General features: G+C 44.2%; 1 protein-coding gene across 2 annotated transcripts in view; it reads left to right on the top strand.

Moving 5' to 3' along the window:
* FBLN2 (fibulin 2) overlaps positions 1-20,602 on the top strand; it is a 97,863-nt gene that overhangs the window by 4,114 nt on the left and 73,147 nt on the right. For both annotated transcript variants that reach the window (XM_076363857.1, XM_076363856.1), the window contains exon 2: positions 12,909-14,371. In XM_076363857.1, the coding sequence (XP_076219972.1) occupies positions 12,991-14,371 (1,381 nt within the window). In that variant the 5' untranslated portion in view covers positions 12,909-12,990. The remainder of the gene's footprint in view (positions 1-12,908; positions 14,372-20,602) is intronic.

Here is a 20,602-nt window from a genome sequence, read left to right as displayed (position 1 = left end):
TAGAGCTGTAATCAGTTGATTGCTCTGGATTCTCTCTCCAGTGTAGGAAGAATAACTGGGTGTGGCCCAACTTGAAAAGCAAAGTTTACATCAGTATTTTCGTTTTCCCAAAATTTTATACGCGAAGACAGGGCTAGCTTACTTTTCAGTATATTTGATAAGGTCTGCCTTTTTCTCATAAATGTTGGAGAAAGTCTGGTTGGTTTCTTCAGTAATAAGACCTGTTGTCTTCTGGGCAGCAGTTAAAGTAAAATTGCTGTTTTGGTAGATATCTTAAAAAATGCAGTATGTTCCCCATTAGAACAAAGCCAAATTTTGCAGTATTAGCGTTTCTGGATTGCCGAGATTTCTAATTTTTATTGTTCTGCCTTTAGTTGCAAGTTATCATGGGTTTACTTGTATTTGTTGATGATCAATAACATAAATATTCAGGGGTATGGGTTGCATATTTATACAGTAGACCATACTAGCTTCCTGTGGTAATAGAAAATGTAATGTATAACTTACAAAGGAAACAAGAGTTGCTCTTCTAATATCATTCTGGTTTGTAGGGTAAATATGGTACAGAACCACAAATCATTATGAACACGAGAACTACATACGTGCACGTGAGGGCAGAAGTTGTCTAAATGTGTTTAGACATATAGCAAACTAGCTGTTTGTGATCACTGAGTGTGTCGGTTTGAGATTCGGTACAGTATACAGAAAAAAAACAGTGCTCCTATCCCCGGGTAATTACCCTCCAAATTAAGGTTACACCTTGGACAATTTGGATCTGGTCCAAAGCTACTGAAAGCCATGGAAGGCGTTCAGGATCTGGGGTTCCACATGTGCAGCAGACAAAAGGGTTGTGCATTACTTTCACCTTCCTTAGAGAGCAAAAGCATGCCAAGGGAGTACAAGAAATATGTGTATTTATATGTTTCTTTATCTGTTTATGTTGAAACCTTTTAGCAATAATTAATACTAGATATTTTGCTTTTATGAGTTTCAAAGTACCAGTCAGTGCCTTCATTTTATGACAGCCTCTAAATAGCTTTAAATCTATTTCAGGTTGGTTATAAATAAATTTGCTGCCCAGAAGAGAACAGGTCTCATCACTGAAGAAACGAACAAGACTTTCTCCAACATCTAGTATGATGCCTCCTCTGAAACACCTCTAGATTTTAATCGTCAGTGAATGAGGTAGCATTACTGGCCTTGGCGTCTCTTGAAGGATAAATAGGGCTCAAAGCACTATCCATCCAGATCCTCTCTGGCAGAGTACTGAATCCGTCTGTCTGTAGGAGCTAGACATCTTTCTGGTCAGCATCAAGTTTAGTTCATATAATTGTGTGCTACAGCAGATACAATAAAAGGTCCCAGGCAGTGTGTGTCTGCTGGGTGCATGGGGCCCCGACCTGCTTTGGGGTCCCATCACCTCAAGGACTTGCTGGCCGCCGAGGAGCAAAACCTTCCTCAGCCTCATGCCCAGCCAGTGAAGCGCAGGATAGTTTACTTTCCAAAAATTTGGAGTCGCACAGCGACTCTCAGCTTCTCTTACACAACGCTTCACAGTCTTTGAGGATCAGTGAAGAATAAACACAGGGTGGAAGATGGGAGGTATTGCAAGGGTAACTTCTATTAGTTACATCTGGCATTATTGTCTCTGAATGATAGGCTCTGAGATGAAATAGCAGAGCAGGCATCTTTTCACATTTTGGTATCCATCAAACCAAATTAATTCCATTATCTTTTGTGGAAAGTTTGTGCAGGAACGGTTTTGATTGATGGATTACATCTGCGTCTGCTGACTGATTAGCAGCATGATAGATGTAGCTTCATTTACAGGGATTTGCTTTCATTCATGAGGAAAAATTGAAGGTTTCTTTCCAGCACATTTTTTGCATTAAAAGTTTGTGAAGTGCTCAACAAATGGTAGGCTTTGATTTCCATTTGTTTAATGCCTGTGGTAATTAACATTTCTGTGAGAACATTTTAACCAAATGTTCTAGTTTTGCCTCCATTAAAATAATAATTTTTTGCTTTAGCTAAAGAATTTAATTGGTATATATAATAACCCTGATAGGGGATTTCTTTTGTCACCATATGAGAGGAAAATGTTCCTGAGGAATGATGATTGTTGCTTTTTCTGGATTTCATTAATTTATAATTGGCATTATGTCTCATGGTACATCCAGTCCACTTACTACAGATATGCTCTGTCTGCAGTCCATTGTCCTATGGCGTGGGTGGAGAGAGGGCATGTATGTGAGTGCTGAAATAAATCCGAGTTCGTTTCCTTTATACCAAAGAATATCTGGGCAGATACTCAACCAGATTAATTAGCTGAACATTTTTCAATGCAAAATTACGAGGCTGGATCCTTAACCCAGCCTGTCTTTGTGGAGTTGATTTCTAAACCCTATCTCCTCCTTCATGGCTTGCAGAAAACCATAGGATTGGGAAATCAAGAAATGGGGCTGAGCGGTGGCAGAGCAAAGGAGATAACTATTTAGTGATACTGGTACCAGTTTCTGTTGGGAGATGCATCCACCCTTCTATTTTTTACACCTCCATTTCATCCTGTATCCATGGTTCTTGTGTGCAGGTTCAGGCACAGACTGGCCTCTGGTAGTAGACGTCCTACGCAACCCGTCCTGCAGTGAAGCTTGAAGATTTTGGTTCATGCCAGGCTTACTCCAGATAAGCTTTATAGGTAGAAGTAGTGGTCAGGACAGTTGTTTCTTCTTGTGCTGCTTATTCTTGTCCCTTCCTTCTAACAGGAAGACTCTCTGTTCAGATTAGAGCACAGCAAACTCAGGATCGCTGTCAAGGGCAGAACTGATGGGATGATTCCAGCAGTAATAATGTGCTCAGAGCTACACAGAGGGCTGAAAATTTTGTAAATTAAAAATTCTGAGAACACTTACTGTAACGAAGAAAATGCAATCCCAGTGACTCAAGACAAGAGAGATTTCCTTGAGGTATGAGGTGGAGCTATGGTGTGCTTGTGATGGGTAAATTTGAGCTAGCATTTTATCCACCAGATACAATAAGCTATGGAGTCTTCCTTCTCCAGTTTTTCCCCCCAGACTTTATCCAGAGGAATAGGGCAGAGAATGCCTTCTCTGTATGGAACAATGACAGCGATAGCCTTGTGTGCTGTCTCTAAGTGTTATTTATTTAAGAGCCAGAGCACAGGCAGGACAGTGGGTGTGCAGAAGTTCACCTACTGTTGTGCGAGTCTCAGCTAGGTGCGTTCTGCAGCTGGGAGAGCGGAAGATGTATTTTCTCAACTGCGGAGCAGAGTACAGCTAATGAAAGGAGTTGGTTTGTTGCTACAGTTGGTTACTGAGAGCACCTTTATTCTCTGGAGGGACAGATTTGGATCCTGTTGAGTCATAAAGGAAAAGAGTTTGATCTTGAGTCCTTCTGGGGATTTCGCTACATTGTGAAAAATCATTGTGCCTTTTGAGGGGAACATGTCAAGATTCACAGCCTACTCCTAGGGAAATGCTGATTGTAGACAGCAACTGCATGTGTTGTGGATCAAAAGAGGTATGTTGACAGAGATCTGTATGAAAGTTGTGGAAAAACTGTGAACCAAATTAGTAAGAGAGTATAAAATGTTCACTGTACGACACGTGTTATTTTCACCTCATCAGCAGATAGAATTTCACCATTAATCATGACAATGACAAAGCCAGGACACGTTTACTGAAAAATTATTTACTACAAACTTACTGTATTGACATTTTGTTTTGACACTCATTTGGAACTAATTGGCAGACTGAAGCAAACCCCTCTGAGTTACCCTGGAGAGTCTCAAATCAAATTCTTCAGTTTTGAGGTTGAAGTTCAGGTGATGGAGGAACCGCCACTCTTCTGGCTGGTGAGCAGTTTTGCCTTACAGGTGCTGTGGAAAACTGTGTTGCAGTTCCCTTCAGTCTTCCCTCAATGAAAACAGTTGTTAATTATTTCCAAATTGGCACAGGGCAGGAAAGGCCACTTGCTAAGCTGCCAATTAAATAGTAGACTTTCTTTTGCCTAATTTGTATTTCAGGGTGGGGGTGGGAGAATTTTCATTTTCAACTGTTCCAAAAGGGCCGCCTGAAATAGGTAGATAGTACCCATCTGTGCTTCTCGTTAATGCCAGATGCTCCAACCAACATGTTTCCCAACAAAAGGAGGAGATCTGTATTACAGACTGTCACCGCTTAGGGCAGTGGGGTTCAAAGTGCTGGCAGGACTCTGGCGGCGTGCGCCCCCTGCCCTGCGTAAGCAGTGACCACTGGTGGGGGTCATTGTGGCTGTATCCAGCTTGTGCTGGACTTTGGGAATGGATGGTAACACAGTAGCCAAGGGCTGTCTGGAGCAGTGACCCAAATGACTTGCTGACGTGCAAGTATGACTATAAGTCAATCACCTTACTCTATAAATAGTGGACAGCCCAGGGCCCGTTGAGCTCTCCTGCATGGCAGCGGGCTGCGTGCCAGGATCTCCCCTTGAGTAGGGATGCCTCTCAAGGTTACTCCTCGAGGTTGAGAGATTCCTTGCCGCAACAGATACTTCGTAAGTGACTAATAGCATGCTAAACTTTGAAATCTTAGCTAAGTGATATAAAGGATTGATTGCGCATATATAATCCTTTAGACATAAACCGTTGACCAAGTCTGGGACTAGGTTTGGATCCAGCCGCACCTAGACTCCTCTCTGAGAAGGAGTTTAGAAAGCAAGGGGGTCCTTTCTGAACCTCATGACTCAACGGGAGGGTCTCCCTGACAGTAATGTCTGACCCTGTCCTCTATGCAGTAAATAATCAAGTGTACCTTCCCATTGAATCTTGTTAAATCACTGTCACATTTACCATTGAACTTTGTTAACTCACACTTTAGCTCACTGTTTTCTCTCACTCCACCCGCAACAGACTCATGCGTAATAGAAGACTGGATTAAGAAAACAAACAAACCCAAAGCTTGAATCTGTTGCTTACAGAAAGTTCTAAGTAGCATTGTAGTCATTTCATTGAGGAAAGAAGAAATAGGGAGAGGGGATCGCAGAGGGAGTGGAAATGAGATGCTCAGATTTTGCATGCCAATGTCCTTGAGGTTGCAGCTCGTTTTTTCCTTGGTGAGAGTCAGCAGCAGCCCTGCAAGTATGTGAGCTCTGTGAAACACTGGGAAGGGGCAGGGGACTGGAGTATCCTGGAGGAAGATTAGGGAAAGAAAGGAGGAGAGAGAGAAATGTAATCCAGGACCTTGAAAGAATGCTTTTTGAGGAGCATGGTTATGAGACCGTATAGGGGTCTGCTTGAGTTACTTACGGTTTCTCACAAAAAAGTATCTAAATAATGGGGAGCTCTGTGGAAACTAGGGATTTCTTTCTTCCTGAGACAGAAGGGAGGAGTGCAGCTCTTTGTTTCTCAAGTAAATGAGAAAAAACTCTTTCCTTCACTCATCAGAGCAGCTACTGGTATTTATGGTGCTCACCTGAGCCCAGAGCATTGAACTGGTGCTGGTACCTGGGGCAGGGCCATCACTGGAGCTGTGCTGCCACATCTCCTGAGGCTGTCTCCACATGTGTGCGGCTGCTCAAGGTGCTGTGGAGCTGAGGGACATGCTCTGCCTGCCTGCTGCCAAAAGAGCTCTCTCTGTGCAAATTAGTTCATAACTTAGGAGCTTTGACAAGTTTTTGTTGGCTGTGCCTTGGGAAACATTTTTGAATGGCTGCTGCTGAGTTTGCTTTAATCTTTTCCCAGATTTTTTTGGCTGTCGTGGAAATAGCTGGATTATTTAATTGTGTTTTTGAGGTGCATATATAGTCACCTGAAACTTGGTGATGTAAAAAAAAAAAGTGTATCAATAACAAATGCATTTATTTTCACTAAAAAGAAAGACTTAGGCTCCTTCTACAGCAGAGCTGCGTGACCCTGGCCCAGCTGCAAGTACATGCTGAGCCTCCTGTGCATGGACACTGCACTTGCATCGTCCTGAGGGAAACTGAATCTTAGTTGGTTTGTCAGAGACTCTGTGGTAGTGCGCTTGGCATGTTTCAGCTGCTCTAGTCCCCCTGTTCATGCACAGCCCCTTTGCTGAGCTCTCCACTGCCAGCGTGTCAGAGCTGGGACGAGGACCAGCCACGTGCACTGGGCGGGATGGTGTTTCTGTTCACCTCCTTTCCCCCATGTGAGTTGTTCTTCTCTCGCTCCTCTGCAGCTGCCATCCTCCCACTGCGTCACTTTGGATCTGCTGCAGTGGCGACTCCCAATGACACAGAATTTCACTCTGCAGTGAGCCAAGTACCTTGCCCTGTTATTTTGGGCTGGTCTGGGGTGAGGGGGAGCACTGACATAATAGACCCAAGACATGATTCTCCCCTCCTCGGCTCTGCCCTGTCATTCACTTGGAAAGGCTGCCTTCACTCTTCAGGACTTCAGAAATGGCTTCAAAAGCTGCACATTCTGGAAGAATACATCCCAGAGCTGCCTGGTCACTATTGCTAATGCTTGGCTACTTCAGCTGAAGTACCTTGGGTGATGCTTTTCCATTACTGCAGCGTGTCAGGTTCCTGTTTGGATTTCAGCGTGGGGAATGTCCTGGAGAGCGTCCGGAGCGTCTCTGCCCGGGGGCGCTTCTGCTGGGAAGGGAGGTCTTATCGGAGCCGCTTTTGGGAAAGTGCGTGAGTTTTGATCCCGTGCTGCTTGCTCCTTGTTTGTCCCACTCTTAGGTTCTCTGTTGAATTAAGTAATGATCCTCCAGACTCCCAAATGTCCATTTTTTAAGCTTTTTCATGAAAAGGGGGTTAACAGTAACTGATTTCTTATTGAAAATAAAGCTGAGGAAAACAGCCTGAAAAAGCTATGACTTCTGAAAACAGGCTGATTTTGCCAAGAACTGGAGTGTTGACAACACTGAAGTGACTAAGCATCTCGTGCTTTTCTTCCGATAAGAAAAAGCAGCTCATTGAATTTGGATTTACACTGGGGTTTATCCTACCCCTCTTCTCTTTCTCCCCAATCCAGGTGCCCCAAATGAGAAGGCTGGCTTCAGCTCATATCAAATTTCATTAATTAGCAGGCAGAAGTGAGAGGCTCTGTGCACTGTATATTGCATAAGAGGAGTAAAGGAAACCCTTCACTTTTCATTCATCCACCCGGTGAATAGCACTTTAGTTACCTCTGCTAGCGCGATGGGCTGGGAGCAGCCAGCAGCAATCCCTTCCAGTGCTTGATGAGATCACAAGTTTCCGGATTGAGAGGGTGTGAAAGGAAGAGCTAATCCACTGGCTGGCACAGCCGAGTCAGGAGTTACCAGGCTTAGGGTTTTTTTCTGTTCTTCATACAAGAAAGGTCTCTCATAGATTTCCACTTTCTCTTGCATTTAAAAGGGATTGTTTTTAAATTGATACTTCCTTCCGTCCCCTCCCTTCTTCCTCCCTTAGTCTAAACTATGACCGCAGCCATTTAAGAGCTGCTGGCAGCTGCAGCAGACCAGAGAGTTCTGGCTGGGGAGAGGTGCTAAAATACACAGACTGGCGAAATACGTTAGCCTTGTTGTTCAGTGTGGGTGTGCACATGTGCTTCAGCCTACCATTGTGCTTTTTGCAAGGCTTTCACCAATGTGCTAGAGAAGAGATTCAACATCACAGACCAGGGCTGTGTTTGGTCCCTGGTCAGGTACAGACTGAGCCTGGAGAGCCAGTTTGGACTGCGTAGCACCGGGAGACCAGGAGAACCGTTCATAGCATCTCTGTGGGTTGATGAACTTGCTTTGTGCACAGGTGGTAAGTGCCACTACTGCATTTGCTTTCCCACAGCTTAGCGCATGACATACTTCTTTCTTCGTATGCATGAAACCTGGCTGTAGATTAATGGACGAACTAGGTGGCTAACCTCCACAGTTGCACCCAGCAGGTAGTGTGCTCCCCGTACATGGCACAGGAGGGATCGCACAGATGTCTGCCACCTTCTGCTTTCACATCAGGCTTGCATCTGGCCCCGCGCACTGTTCAAAAGGAGAAGATGTATATCAAAACAGCATTTCTATTTTTACCATCCTCGAAAAGGGCAATTTAGTGAGGAATTGAGAGGTAGGATAGAGAAAAGAATTGTTCTATCTAAACCTGTTTGCAGGGATCTGCAGCTGGTTAAATCACAGGCACGTCTTCAAAGCTGGAAGTCCGTGGGTTCTCATGCAGGTGTTGTCCTCTGCAGTGGGCTGAAGTTGTTCTGTTTATTGCTTTTTGTTTATAAATGGCTGCCTCTTTTTATTCAGTGAACATTTGAAAGAATGCTCTTGATCCTGCAGTATCTCTTCCACACATGCACACCTTCTGCAGTTGTTCTGCCGTCTCTGGGGCAACCTTCACACAGAAAGATGGTGTTCGTGTGAAGTCTTTGAAGGAAAGTGCCTCCTGTCACCTCGGCTTACCTAGAATAAGCTTTCTGGTTCAGCACTGAAATGAAACCATCTGGAAAAAGAATCTCCCAGTAAAATACTCCTCTTAATTTAAAGAAGTTGCACATTTAAAATGTCTAGATCTTCTGTGGGAACACACTGGTTTCATCAACGTTTTCAAGTAATACAGCTGAACTGTTTTAATCAAGTCAACATTCTTCCTCTCGACTCTATGTTATGGCTTTGATTGAAGTAAATCACTCTGAGTATATTGTTTTGCAAAAATGTCAGAATTTAAAACTTTTTGGCCCCAAATTGGACTGAAGTAAGCATTCTGAAATCTTGTTTTGTTCTACCCACTTCCCCTGCCAGGAGACAGGAATATGATGTTTTTCAGCCAGTGGTAGTTATAATTTTGATGGTTGCTGCTGTTAGCCTTGGATGTCCTGTCACACAGATACTGGTTTCATCAGCAATGTGAGGCATTCTCGTTCCCTTTTCTGTGAAGATGTGTGCCTGTAGTTCATGTTCATTTGGACTCTTACTTTTTTAAGCTGGTTTTCCATAAGGTGACTTTGCTTTGCCTTTCCCAGGAATCATTTTTAAAGGAGGAACTGAGGAATAAGGAACTCCTTTGTGGTCTGACCATGCTGTTTACTCCTGATTTACCTCACAGGTTTACTTCTGTTGACTTTGAGGGACTTAGTCCCAATCCAGAGCACTGGCCCTCCCTTGCATGGGCACTCATGCTTTCTCAGGACACACTGTGTGCACAGGACTGGCAACAGCTACTTTAATAGTGGCCCAGTATGACCCCACTAAAGACAACAGGGTTAGCACTTGAACCAAAGCGGAGCAGGATATGCAGCACAGCAGGTTAGGAAACTCCACAAAAGACATAAATTGAAGTCTTCTGGGCCATGAAGCAATGCGTGAGGACCAGGGTGACACTTGGGTTATCTTGCTGTAGAGCTCTGTAAAGCTTTCAACAGAGACTTTGAAAGACCTTTATTTTAGGTGTGCAGGGCTTAATTTGTTGTGACAACGGAGCAGCGAAAGTCAATGACATTGATAAGAGTGGGTGAAGGACAGAGTTGAGAGTAAGAAGACCTGATTCTCATTTAGGTGAAGCCCTTGCGTACTGTCCCAGTTGTGTAAAAGGACATTAAAGAAAGCATTAAAATAGTTAATGGAAACAAAGTATTGCAGTAATATCTACTGGTATTAAACTCCCCTGTCCTCCAGAGACTGTGCGTTTTTTACCCTCTTGGTAGAGACACAGTTATTTCACAGCTCCAGCTTTTGATGCCATTACCAAGTAATTAGCTGCTGTCTTCAGAGCATCGTTTCAGCATCAGGGAAGGGCATAGAGCCAGAGGCAGTTGCACATCAGCTGCATGGGCTGGCAAGAGCACACACACTCTGGAGGGATGCATTTTCTCAGTGGGGCTCAATAGTCGTGTCCGTGCGCTTCACTCAAAGCTGTTTTTCTTTGTGCCTGAAGTAGAGGCTGTTTCTTTGATATGCAAGTTTATGGGGGGGTGGTGGTGGGAACGATGGGTGTGGGGAGCAGATGGAGAAAGCACAGGGAAAATGCAATGGTTTTAAAGGAATAAAAAGAGATACTTTTGTTGGAATCATTACACCAGAAACGAGGAGCCTCCGATGAAGGAAAGTTAGCCTGAGGATAGGGAAGATTGTGGTGTTATCAACAAAAAAAGGGTTTATAAGGATTTCAGCCTTAACAGTTTGCGGTTGTTAGCTTGAGAAACCAAATGTTGAGGGATGTGGAAATGATCAAAAGAGAAAGGGTACAGAGGGACTGAATAAGGCATTGAGCAGAAAGTGTGAGAGGCGGGGAGCAGGGACAGGGCTTGCTGCAGGAGAGGGGCCGCGAGCTCTCTGGGCCTCTCCGTGGGCGAGAGGCAAGGGAGCAAGGAGAGAAACAGAGATAAAACTGGAGGTGACCTGGACAAGCAAACAAACCCTTGGACAGAAAGCGGGTGCAGATGAGGAGAGGAGGAGGTAACTGTACAGGAGAGGGCAGTTGAGCAGCTCCTTTCACGAAAACAGGACTGTCCCATGATAAACCCTCAGCTGTGCTTGAACTTCTAGGCATGCTAGATATAAATTATGACTGGCTTTCTGCTTCTTGCTGCAGGATACGAGGTAATTTGGGGGTTTCCTGTTGGGAGTTCAAGTTTATTCCTGAGAAGTGAGTGCTTGTTTTGGGAAACCTGAATGTACAAGCAGGGCGGGCAAACACCGTTCACGGGGGTGTCCTGCTCCCATTGTCACATTTACCTGACAGGCTCTGCTGCACCAGGACAGCAGTAGTTGACTGTGAGCAGTTGCTGTATGGATATAAAGTGGGTGATGCACACAAGCTTGCCCTTTATGTGGCCCACAGGTGCTGATTACCAAGGCAATGCTGTGCCCTACCTTCGTGCATGCAGAGGCTGGCCCAGCCTGGGGCTGTGACACGCAGATGGTGTACATCGGGGTCCCAGGGCTTTCTGAGCCTGGGAAGCACTGATGGGGGAGAGGGAGGCACGGGCCAGGGCAGAGCTGTACTTAGCTGGCACCAGCAGTGCTCTCGCAAGCACAGAGTTTGACCAAGGGACTTACATGTGCTGAAGCGTTAAAGCCAGGAGGTACCAATGGGAGGGGACGGTGACAAAATCCTGCTGTGGGACCCTTACAGAAGAAGCTTATCTTTAATTGTCCTTCCATTCATTATTTCCTGGCTAAAGCTATGTAATAATTACAAATTTGGATTACCTGGAAAAGCTGCTGAAAGTAGGATAAATTATTAATTCCCAGGCTGGATTCTGAAGAATTAATTTCAGCACCATATATTGAAAATTCTCCTTCATATGAAATATCCTAGTTTTGAGAGCAGTTCTGAAAAAGTGAGATTCTTCTAAGCCATTATTATACTTTCTGACAATTTTATTTTTCCTTCAATCAGTATCCTTTAGCACACTCAACTAATATACTCATATCAGCAGTAGAAACCCTACATTTGTAAGAATTATATCTCTGTACAACGTACTGAAGTAATTCAAATTCCAGGGCAGAACTGTGGAAATTCTTAGCACAGTTTGTCCGTATCTTATCAGAACAGGCACGCTTCTCCCATGGCCTGGCCGCTTTCCAGCAGTGCCGAAGCAGACTTGTTGGAAGCCCAGTTTGAATGGGAGAAGTAATCTTTCTGAATGGATTTTCTGGCTGGATTCCTGTTGTGTGTGTGGTTTATTATTCTTGGTGATGTGACTACATTTTACCCCCTAGATAAATGTTTTAGGGTCTTTATTTTTTTGATGATGGGAGGGGGTCTGGAAAAATAATCCGATCGCTAATTCTATAAAATTCAATAGGTAAACTTTTTTCTGTTTTAACTACTTTTCCATGTTAATTGTGTAGCTTTTTGAGCATGCTTTTGATATAAAGGACAACAGCTGATTTACTTTAACTCTTAAACTTTTAACATTTTAACAAAGTGTTATTATGTCAATTCATTTTTATATATATATATATTCTGTTCATAGTATAGTAATTCACTATAAAGTATTACTGGTGTTGTCAAAAATAAAAGAAGTGGTTGCCAATGGTGGCATATCCTCAGTTGGTGTAAACGTCCACTGCATATACAGTTTTAACTCTAGTGAAGTCAGAGTCGATCCCTCTGTGCGCTACAGGCCTGCTGTGGAGCTGTGCCAACTTCTGTGAGCTGAGGGTCCGGCCTCTAATATGTATTACAGGATAGCTAATATGATGTTTAAACACACAGTAACCGCAATATACAAAGAAGTTCTATTTTAGCACTGCTGGGGCAAAAAAAAACCTCTTAATGCTGAAGACTGAAGTGCAAAAGATTGCTCAGTGGGGGAAGGAGGCAGAAAAAAACTCCTCTTATTTTGAGTTAACATGTGTACAGCCAAATTCTCACGTCTCAAGGCTAAATTTTGTCTAAGAAAGATCTTTAAGATTTGGGTCTTTGTAGTTAAAACTTAAAGAATAGTTATCTTAAACTTACATCTGCAGAGGAAGAACTGTGTATTTACTTATTATCTGCCAAAAAATCTTTCTCTTTTTAGCTAGAAAGATTAACAAAAAGGCATTGAAGTATAAATGCCTTCTTTTTATTGGAATATATATACATTCTGTGAACAGATTCAAAAGAAAACAGTCACAACCTTTTTTTCTTTCTTTTTTTCCTTTTTCTTTTCTTTGTTTCTTTTACTTTCTTTTTTCTTTTTCTTTCTTTATTTCTTCCTTTTTTCTTTTTCTTTTTTTTTTCTTCCTTTTTTTTTTCCTTTTTCTTTCTTTCTTTTTCTTTCAAAATGGGGGTGGAGGTGAAGCATGCAACTCCAAACTTAGTGCCTACAATGCTTGGAAGACATTACGATTAATTTCGTACTTAGGTTTCCAGATGTTGGATTTTGTCCCAACTTTTAAAGACCTCTAATGTTTAACAGGATATGTGCTGAGTATAGTCTTTAACAGAGTTTTCTTTCATAACTCTAGGATCTATGAGAAAAGGTAACTTGGGAAAACACTGCAGATTCGGAGCTGAAGCTACAGCCTTCTAGGAAAAAAAAACCATTAAATGTGCAAGTTTGGACTGGAGCTATATTTGTTTGGGAAGACTATGGATAGGTACCAGAGCTGGCAGCAGAGCTGTTTGAATGCCATCCTCCTTGTGCTGCTGTGGACTGGCAGTTCCCATGCACAGAGGGACTGCACGGGCGCGGAGTGCCAGCCCCTGGACAACTGCATCGAGGACGTGCTGGAGCCTGGCGAGTGCTGTGCCACATGTCTGCAGCACGGCTGCACGTGCGAAGGCTACCAGTACTACGACTGCGTCAACGTGGGCTTTATCAACGGCAAAGTACCCGAAGGGCAGTCTTACTTTGTGGACTTCGGAAGCACTGAGTGCTCGTGCCCCAAGGGAGGAGGCAAGATCAGCTGCCAGTTTATGCTGTGCCCAGAGCTGCCCCCAAACTGCATTGATGCGGTGGTGCCAGCTGACGGGTGTCCTCAGTGTGGGAGAATAGGTTGCCTCCATGAGGGCCAGAAGTACGTAGCAGGGCACACCTTCCACATGCCCCCTTGCAAGGTTTGCCATTGCCCGAACGCTGGCGGTGAGCTGATGTGCTACCAGCTTCCAGACTGTAATACGTTTGCCTTAAACACTGCAAGTCCAATAGATGCTGAAGATAGCGAACCAGAGAGGCACTACGACGATCCGTACAGCTACGACCAGGAAGCACCAGAAGGAGACAACACCCAGGTGGAGTCTCCAAAGAAATACAGGAGTTATTCGTCCCACCTAGAGCAAGAGAGCATCAGCCAAGAGCAAAGTGAGGATTATGACTACCTACCAGCCAGCATTTCTCCTTCAGCTTTGGCTCCGGCTGATCCATACACCGAGGAAACGGCTGTGCCACTCACCACACCAGTGCCTAACGTCCCCTCTGAAGTTCGCAGTGCCACAGAAAGGAGTGAGCGAAAGAGGGTGCCCCGCACCACTGCAGCATCCCTCCAGAAAGTGACGCATAAGGAAGCACCAGTAACCACCAGTGCTCCTCCGGAGCACACCACGGCCACCACTGAGACACCCCAGCCCCCGGAGGAATTGGAGAGGAGACCAAAGGGGAAGCAAGGGGACAAAGAGAGGCATGAGCAAGACAGACCCCCCCACTCTAAAATGAAAAAGCATGCCAGAAAAGAAGACCCAGTGAACAGCATGTATCTAGGCTTGAAAGAGGTGAATTTAACAGAGCCGAGTTGGTCAAAATCTTCCCATGAAACGCCCGAGAGAAATGCTTTCCCCAAGGTAAAGTTCAGTGCAACAACCTCTCCTCCTGTTGCTCTAAAGGAAGACCGTAGTCAGTCATCCCAAAAGCAGTCACAGACGCTTTATCGTTACCATCCCGAGGAAGATGGGGACCCCAACTCTATTCATGCTAACCCCAGGTTACCAGAAGGTAAGAACTACTTCCAGTGTAGATGTCTAGAGAACATTTACTCATAATAACGTTGGTGCATATCCACTGTTCTCTTCTTACTGCTCCACATGGGCATGAAATCAAGCAAACCTCCAGTTACCTTCTTGCATCTCTTTCAGAAGATGGTTTGTGTTTCATTTGACATAGCAGATACCATTTCACTATTGCCTATCTTGGTTTGATTTTGCAGACTATGGGTGGTGTTTTCTGGTATTTTAACTTCATTTCAGACGATGATTTGTTAAACTCCAACCTTTTCCTTCCATTACTTGCTTTTAATTTCTAATGTGGTGTTAGAGAAACATCTTACTCTACACAAAAGCATTTAATTAGTTATCTGCTTGGATCCTCCAGTTACCAACTGAATGTAATCACATTTGTAGCTTTTGTCTTTTGCTGGGGAGGAAGTGAAACAGTTGTGCTTCTACTACGAAAATATTTACAGCACTTGTTGTAATATTTATCCTATGGTTGAAAGGCTGTCTAAGCTCGTTAGTACAAGAACTTGATAGATACACTCAAATACCCCTGAGGACTAGTAGGGAGAAAAAAGACTGCCTCTTGCTTTGTGTTTTTTGGGGGCTGGAAGTTTATGATGTTTATGATCAACTGTGGCAAGTGTACGTATTTCCTCTCTGCCTCTGGATTCCTCTTGACATCTGCAGTGAATGTTGATTATATGCTTTATGCAATGCTCATTACTGTAATGAATGCAAACTTCGTGGCTACAAATTAGCACATATATTGCTTATATTTCCAATTCATTTTTCATCAAATCAAGAGTAATATCTCCTTTTTCAAGATGTGGCACAAAATGTTCTCATGAGACTCAGATGTATAATACTTGCAGTCTGAGTACAGAATACTGATTGCTCCCTTGACAGTGATATTTCTTCCTGGGTTATCTAGGTAGCCCTTAAACATCTTGAGTTGCCTAGTCTGTCTACTCAAGAAGTTTAAGGGAGATAGGAGGAGAGCAGTTTTGGAGCTGGGACTCTAGGTCCCAACACAAACAGCGCCTCATGACTGTTTACCAAACAAAAGATGTGCCAGGTCCATGACTGAGGATGGTAGCCTTTTTCTTTCTTTCACTTCCATTTATGTTTTTTTGGTAAATGTTGACCTTGCAATTAGTGATAGCAGCTATAAACTGAGTCAGACCTTGACTTCTTGATTTCACCAAAACAATGCTATGGAAACCAGTCTTGCCTGAAGAACCTCACTGCGTTGTAGGAGTACACCAGGCAGCAGCGTTTGCATGCAATGCCTTGAAATGAGAAAACATTAGCTGAGCACACATACCATCCAGAGGGATGCCATTAGGAAGTGTAGACTTTCAAAAGTGATTTAATAGATAGTTAATGTGCTCCAAGCCTTACCTCTATGCTACCTTCTCTTCGCGGATGCCTGTTGTATTTTACTTCTAGCTCCTTTTGTTATGTGAAAGAACAGGGGTGACTGGCTGATTATCCTAGGGGAGTAGTGAACTGATTCCAGCCTTCCAGTTTGTGTAACCTGAATAAGAGGATCTGTCCATAACAACTTCATCTGCTCTGTGCAAGTGCAAGTGGCAAAAAGCATCTGCCTACATGGTGCTCTTGAGTCCATCTGTGGTCAGATTTTACACTGCTTACCATGCAGCTCAAGCACAAAGCTGTTCCCTTCTATTTGTTGCAGCCTACCAAAAATCTGATCTGAGCTGTGCATCAAGGCTGCGCATAATACGTGGGTCTGAGTTAGGACTAATACTCAACAACCTGTTTTCTGATGTAACTTAAAACCAATCTATTTAAAATTAAATTGCCTTTTTTTCCTCTCAAAAAGGAAAGATGGGTGGACCATCCTGAAATTTTCAATGAGAGGGTTTAAGAAAGCCTATTGGGGTGAAAGTGTTTAGCAGCAGAGCTAACTACTGCATTTTAGAGTCTCCTTGGGTGATTTCCAGTCTGTAATTCCTGGGAACTGCTTGGCTAAGGCAGGTCTGGTTGGGGTTTGGATTAGGTTGGGATGCCTGTTGGATAGGAGCAAAATGTGATGGATGTCATGTCAGGCATGAATTGTCTAGCCTACAGAAGCAGGCTTGGAAATCACTGGATGCCATTTTTGCCTTAGCTGATATATATATATATGTATGTATATATAAATTTTCCTTTAATTTTGTAGAAGTAGAAAGGAAAATAAATAGCCCTTGGGAGCACAGCACCCTCTGTTTGGCTGTAGACAATGCAGCTCCGAGGCTGCTGGTTCTCTGTTTGGCCCACGGAGTTGCTGCACGTTCAGGGAGTGAGCGCCAAGTGTCACTGCACCATGTGTGTCACCCCGCAGCCACTGGCAAGTCGGGCCTGGCCAGGCAGCCCCTGCCCCCATCCGCTCCACCATTCCCATTAGGAATAGTTGATAGAAGCGTATCTGCACAGGCTGTAAAGGAACTACAGAACCTTCTCCAAAAATAAGGAATCTCACTTGACATGGCTACCACCAGCGCTCATGCCTAGGGACTGCTGTATTTTCACTTGTTTTGTTGTTTTAATTGATGTGGTTGTGACTCATATGAGTAGATCCATATGTTTCAACTAATAAAACACATGCATCTTCTGTCTCTTTGGTGACTCCTGAGCCAGTGATAGAGGGTGAATAAAGATATTAGTCAGACTTGAAAGAAAAATTAAGTTTGCTTTCAGATATAGAATGAAAACATAAATTTTGTACATGTATTTCTAACTATAAAATGGCATAATCTACCGGAATTGCCAAATAACTTCTTTTCTCCTCTCAAGAATCAGCAGCATGATGTAAACTGCATCAATCCCCTAATTTTTAAAATCTGTGAGGCTGTTTCCTAATGAGGCTGCTGCTCTTGCAGCGGGATGGTGCTGCACCTCTGGGGTGCAGTTGGGCTTTTCCTCGGAGGCTGCACATGGGCGGCCCCAAGACACGGTTCAGGTCCTGTCCAGCTCTTTGGGGTGCGATGTGAGCCAGCCCTCATGCAGGCATAGGGTCGTTTGTGTCCCAAAACAAGTAGGCGCTTCCAGGCCACCAGCCGTACCCTGTCCTGCCCGTGGGCTCCCAGAAGCAGCGAGTGCAGGTTTTGTTCAACCAGCTGTCAGCAGGGTGCTGTGGGGTGCAGAGGCCATCGCTCACAGCTCGGGGAGGGTGTTTTGATAGCTGTGAATGCTGTGTGATTGCAGAGGGTCGCAGTGCGCAGGTGTCGTGGTTTAACCCCAGTCAGCAACCAAGCACCACGCAGCCGTTTGCTCACCCTGCCCCCCCCTCGGTGGAATGGGGGAGAGAGTCAGAAGAGCAAAAGTAAGACAACTCGTGGGTTGAGATAAGGACAGTTTAATACTTGAAATAATATAATGCTATTGAAATAATAGAATAATAATAATAAATTGTAATGGAAAGTAAAACGAGAGAGAGAGAGAGAGAAAGGGAAAGGGGGGGGGGGGGGAAGTGATGCAACCACCCGCCGACCGATGCCCAGCCAGTCCCTGAGCAGTGGTCGCTGCCCCCCGGCCAATGCCTTCCAGCTTATATCCTGAGCATGACGTCCCATGGTATGGAATATCCCTTTGGTCAGTTGGGGTCAGCTGTCCTGGCCGTGCCCCCTCCCAGCTTCTTGTGCGCCCCCTCTCTGGCAGAGCATGGGAAGCTGAAAAGTCCTTGACTTAGTATAAACACTGCGTAGCAACAACTAAAACATCAGTGTGTTATCACATTATTCTCATGCTAAATCCAAAACACAGCACTGTACCAGCTACTAGGAAGAAAATTAACTCTATCCCAGCGGAAACCAGGACAGCAGGGAAGGTGCGTGCAGCCCGAGGGGCTGGAAGTGGCTGTGCCTTTCCAGCAGTGGCTGCCTCAGAGAGGAGGGCTGGGGTAGGGGGTTGTTTGGCGTTTTTGCACTTAATTGAATTTTCCTGGTTTTCTCATCAGTCTGTGTATGGGGATGGGTTTTCTTTATTTTGGGTTTTTCCTTCCTTGAAATCATCAATACATTTATTAACATTTCATCTTAATTGCTTTTTTTCTGGAAACATACATTTATTTAGGTTCCTAAGTCACTGAGATACATTTTTGTGACTGTAGGGACATTTTAGTTTTTTTCCTTTTTTTTTTAGTCTTTCTTTTTCTCCAGAGTTTAGAAAAGTATAGGAGGCTTCACAGAAACATTTGCTGCCACTAAAAATTCAGCCCAAGTTAGACGGCTATTGCATTTGTTCTTCCTATTAGCTGTATCCTGGCACCAGAACTCAGCTGTGGTTGGATCCCTGATGCCTTCGGTTAAAAACTTGGCTTCATTACTTATATTTTATGTATCTCACTTTGGTTTTATATGCAGCTGAGTTTTCATCTCCCAAATCTCTGATGGCTCATATGTAATCTAACAGTGGAAACAACATGGAGTACTTTGGTGCTCAGGAAAAGTTAATTTTGTGTTTTGATTCTCTTTCTCCTTTTGCGCTTCATTTTCATCTGTGTTTCAGTACGACTCTGTGAGGCTGGCACGTGCTGCTTCCCTTGTCGTTGGTCCCTGGAGAGGCCCTGTCCCCAGCGAGGCTGCCCTGGGGTATGTGCTGAGCTCTGCCCGGCCCGGGAATGGAAATAGCTCTGCATCTAAAAAGCTGCTGGTGTTAAGACACAAGCATATACCACGAGATGTAATATTGCACTGTATTACGCATCAGCCAGCTAAGATGATCTATTTAGTGTCTTCACTCATGGACTCCAGTGAATTGCCATTTGTTTGGGGAATTTTTTCCCCTCTCCTTTTTTTTTGGCTGCTCTGAGCTTTTCTGGACCAGCCGTTTTGCTGATTATCTGGGTGCTGTGTGAGGCCAGTGCTCTCTGCGACAGCAGCAGCACTCACGGCCCCCAGGGAAGATGCAGGTGCTGCTGCCGTCACAGAAAGGGGCCCTGTTGCAAACTCACTGGTAAAATGGTGACTTTGGGGAGCTGGTTTCTCCATTTGCAAGATGGGAAGTGCAGCACCAGCCCCGCAGGGCTGCGTGAGCCCAGTGGATGCTTTCCTGCCTCTGATGGGGGCGGCTGCTGCTGCTCAGGGGTTTCTGCCACCCTGTGCTCTGTGCCAGCCTGCAGCACTCCCTGCTGTGGAAACATTTGTCTTTTACGCCGTGTGTGAGTGCACTTGTCATAGATCCTGAATATAGACTAAAGAGCAACTTTCTTCAGCAACATACAGACCTATTGAAGTTTCTGTGGCAAATGCTAATTACTCCATTCCTAAAGGAACTGTAAGTGTAAAGTAGAGGTAATTATTCAGCTGAGAAAGTGTAAATTAAGTACTTTCACCAAGGGAAGGGATGAGATTGATGGAGACTATTGTCTTTATAGAGTCTCTTCCCAAATGTTGATCTTATCCTGTCACTTACTGCAAGAGCAGCAAACAGAGGGAGTTTTAATTTCTGTATTTCCTATTTCCTCATCCTAAAAATGCCCTGAACAGGGGAGGGTTGAATAAAACATCTTTAAAGATCTTACTGTCAAGTTTTGTTATGATTTTCCCACTTTTTTCCATTTCCCTATGCTCTGCCAGTAGAGTGCTGTTTCTTGGATAAATGTAACTCAGGTAGCAAACAGCCTCGTTGTGAATGTTTTATGATTTGCATTCTGGTTTTGGCAGGCTGAATAGCAATTTGTGTCTAGCTGGAACCATTGTGTTTCAGAATGGAGGTATTTTTCCACTTAAAAAAAATCACCAGTTGTGGATGAGTTTATCATGGTCGCTTTTAAAGATAAGGATAATTGCTCTCCAACTGAAGTAAATTGCACCAAGTAAATATTTGCGAGCTGAGATGTGGATGTGAGAATGGCATTTATCCATGTGAATCCTGATCAGGTAGGAGGTACTGGGAGGCTCTCATGTAACTTCTAAGGATGTAGTTGAGATTTCAACCAACCCATCTACTGCACGTTTGCTGATACTGAGGCTCGTGAAGAAAGATGACCTTGAATTTCTCAACTGAGGACAAACAGGAAACGAGATCATAAAGCAGACCTGCAGTGAGGGTTTCCGAGGCGTTCCCTGAGCACACCGACCCTTCGTCCCTCCTGCTGCCACCATAAAATGCACTGGAGGTGGGAGAATGCTATGGATGGTGCTTCAGAAACACAAAGTAATTGCAAATAGAGTTTGTATTTTTTGGTATCGGGTGAAGTGCTCTTTCACATTTACTTGAATTACTT

This window comes from Aptenodytes patagonicus, unplaced genomic scaffold (genome assembly GCF_965638725.1).
Source record: "Aptenodytes patagonicus unplaced genomic scaffold, bAptPat1.pri.cur scaffold_148, whole genome shotgun sequence".
NCBI lineage: Eukaryota > Metazoa > Chordata > Aves > Sphenisciformes > Spheniscidae > Aptenodytes > Aptenodytes patagonicus.
Note: the sequence above shows the minus strand (reverse complement) of the source record. Positions and strands in the feature narration are given on the sequence as shown.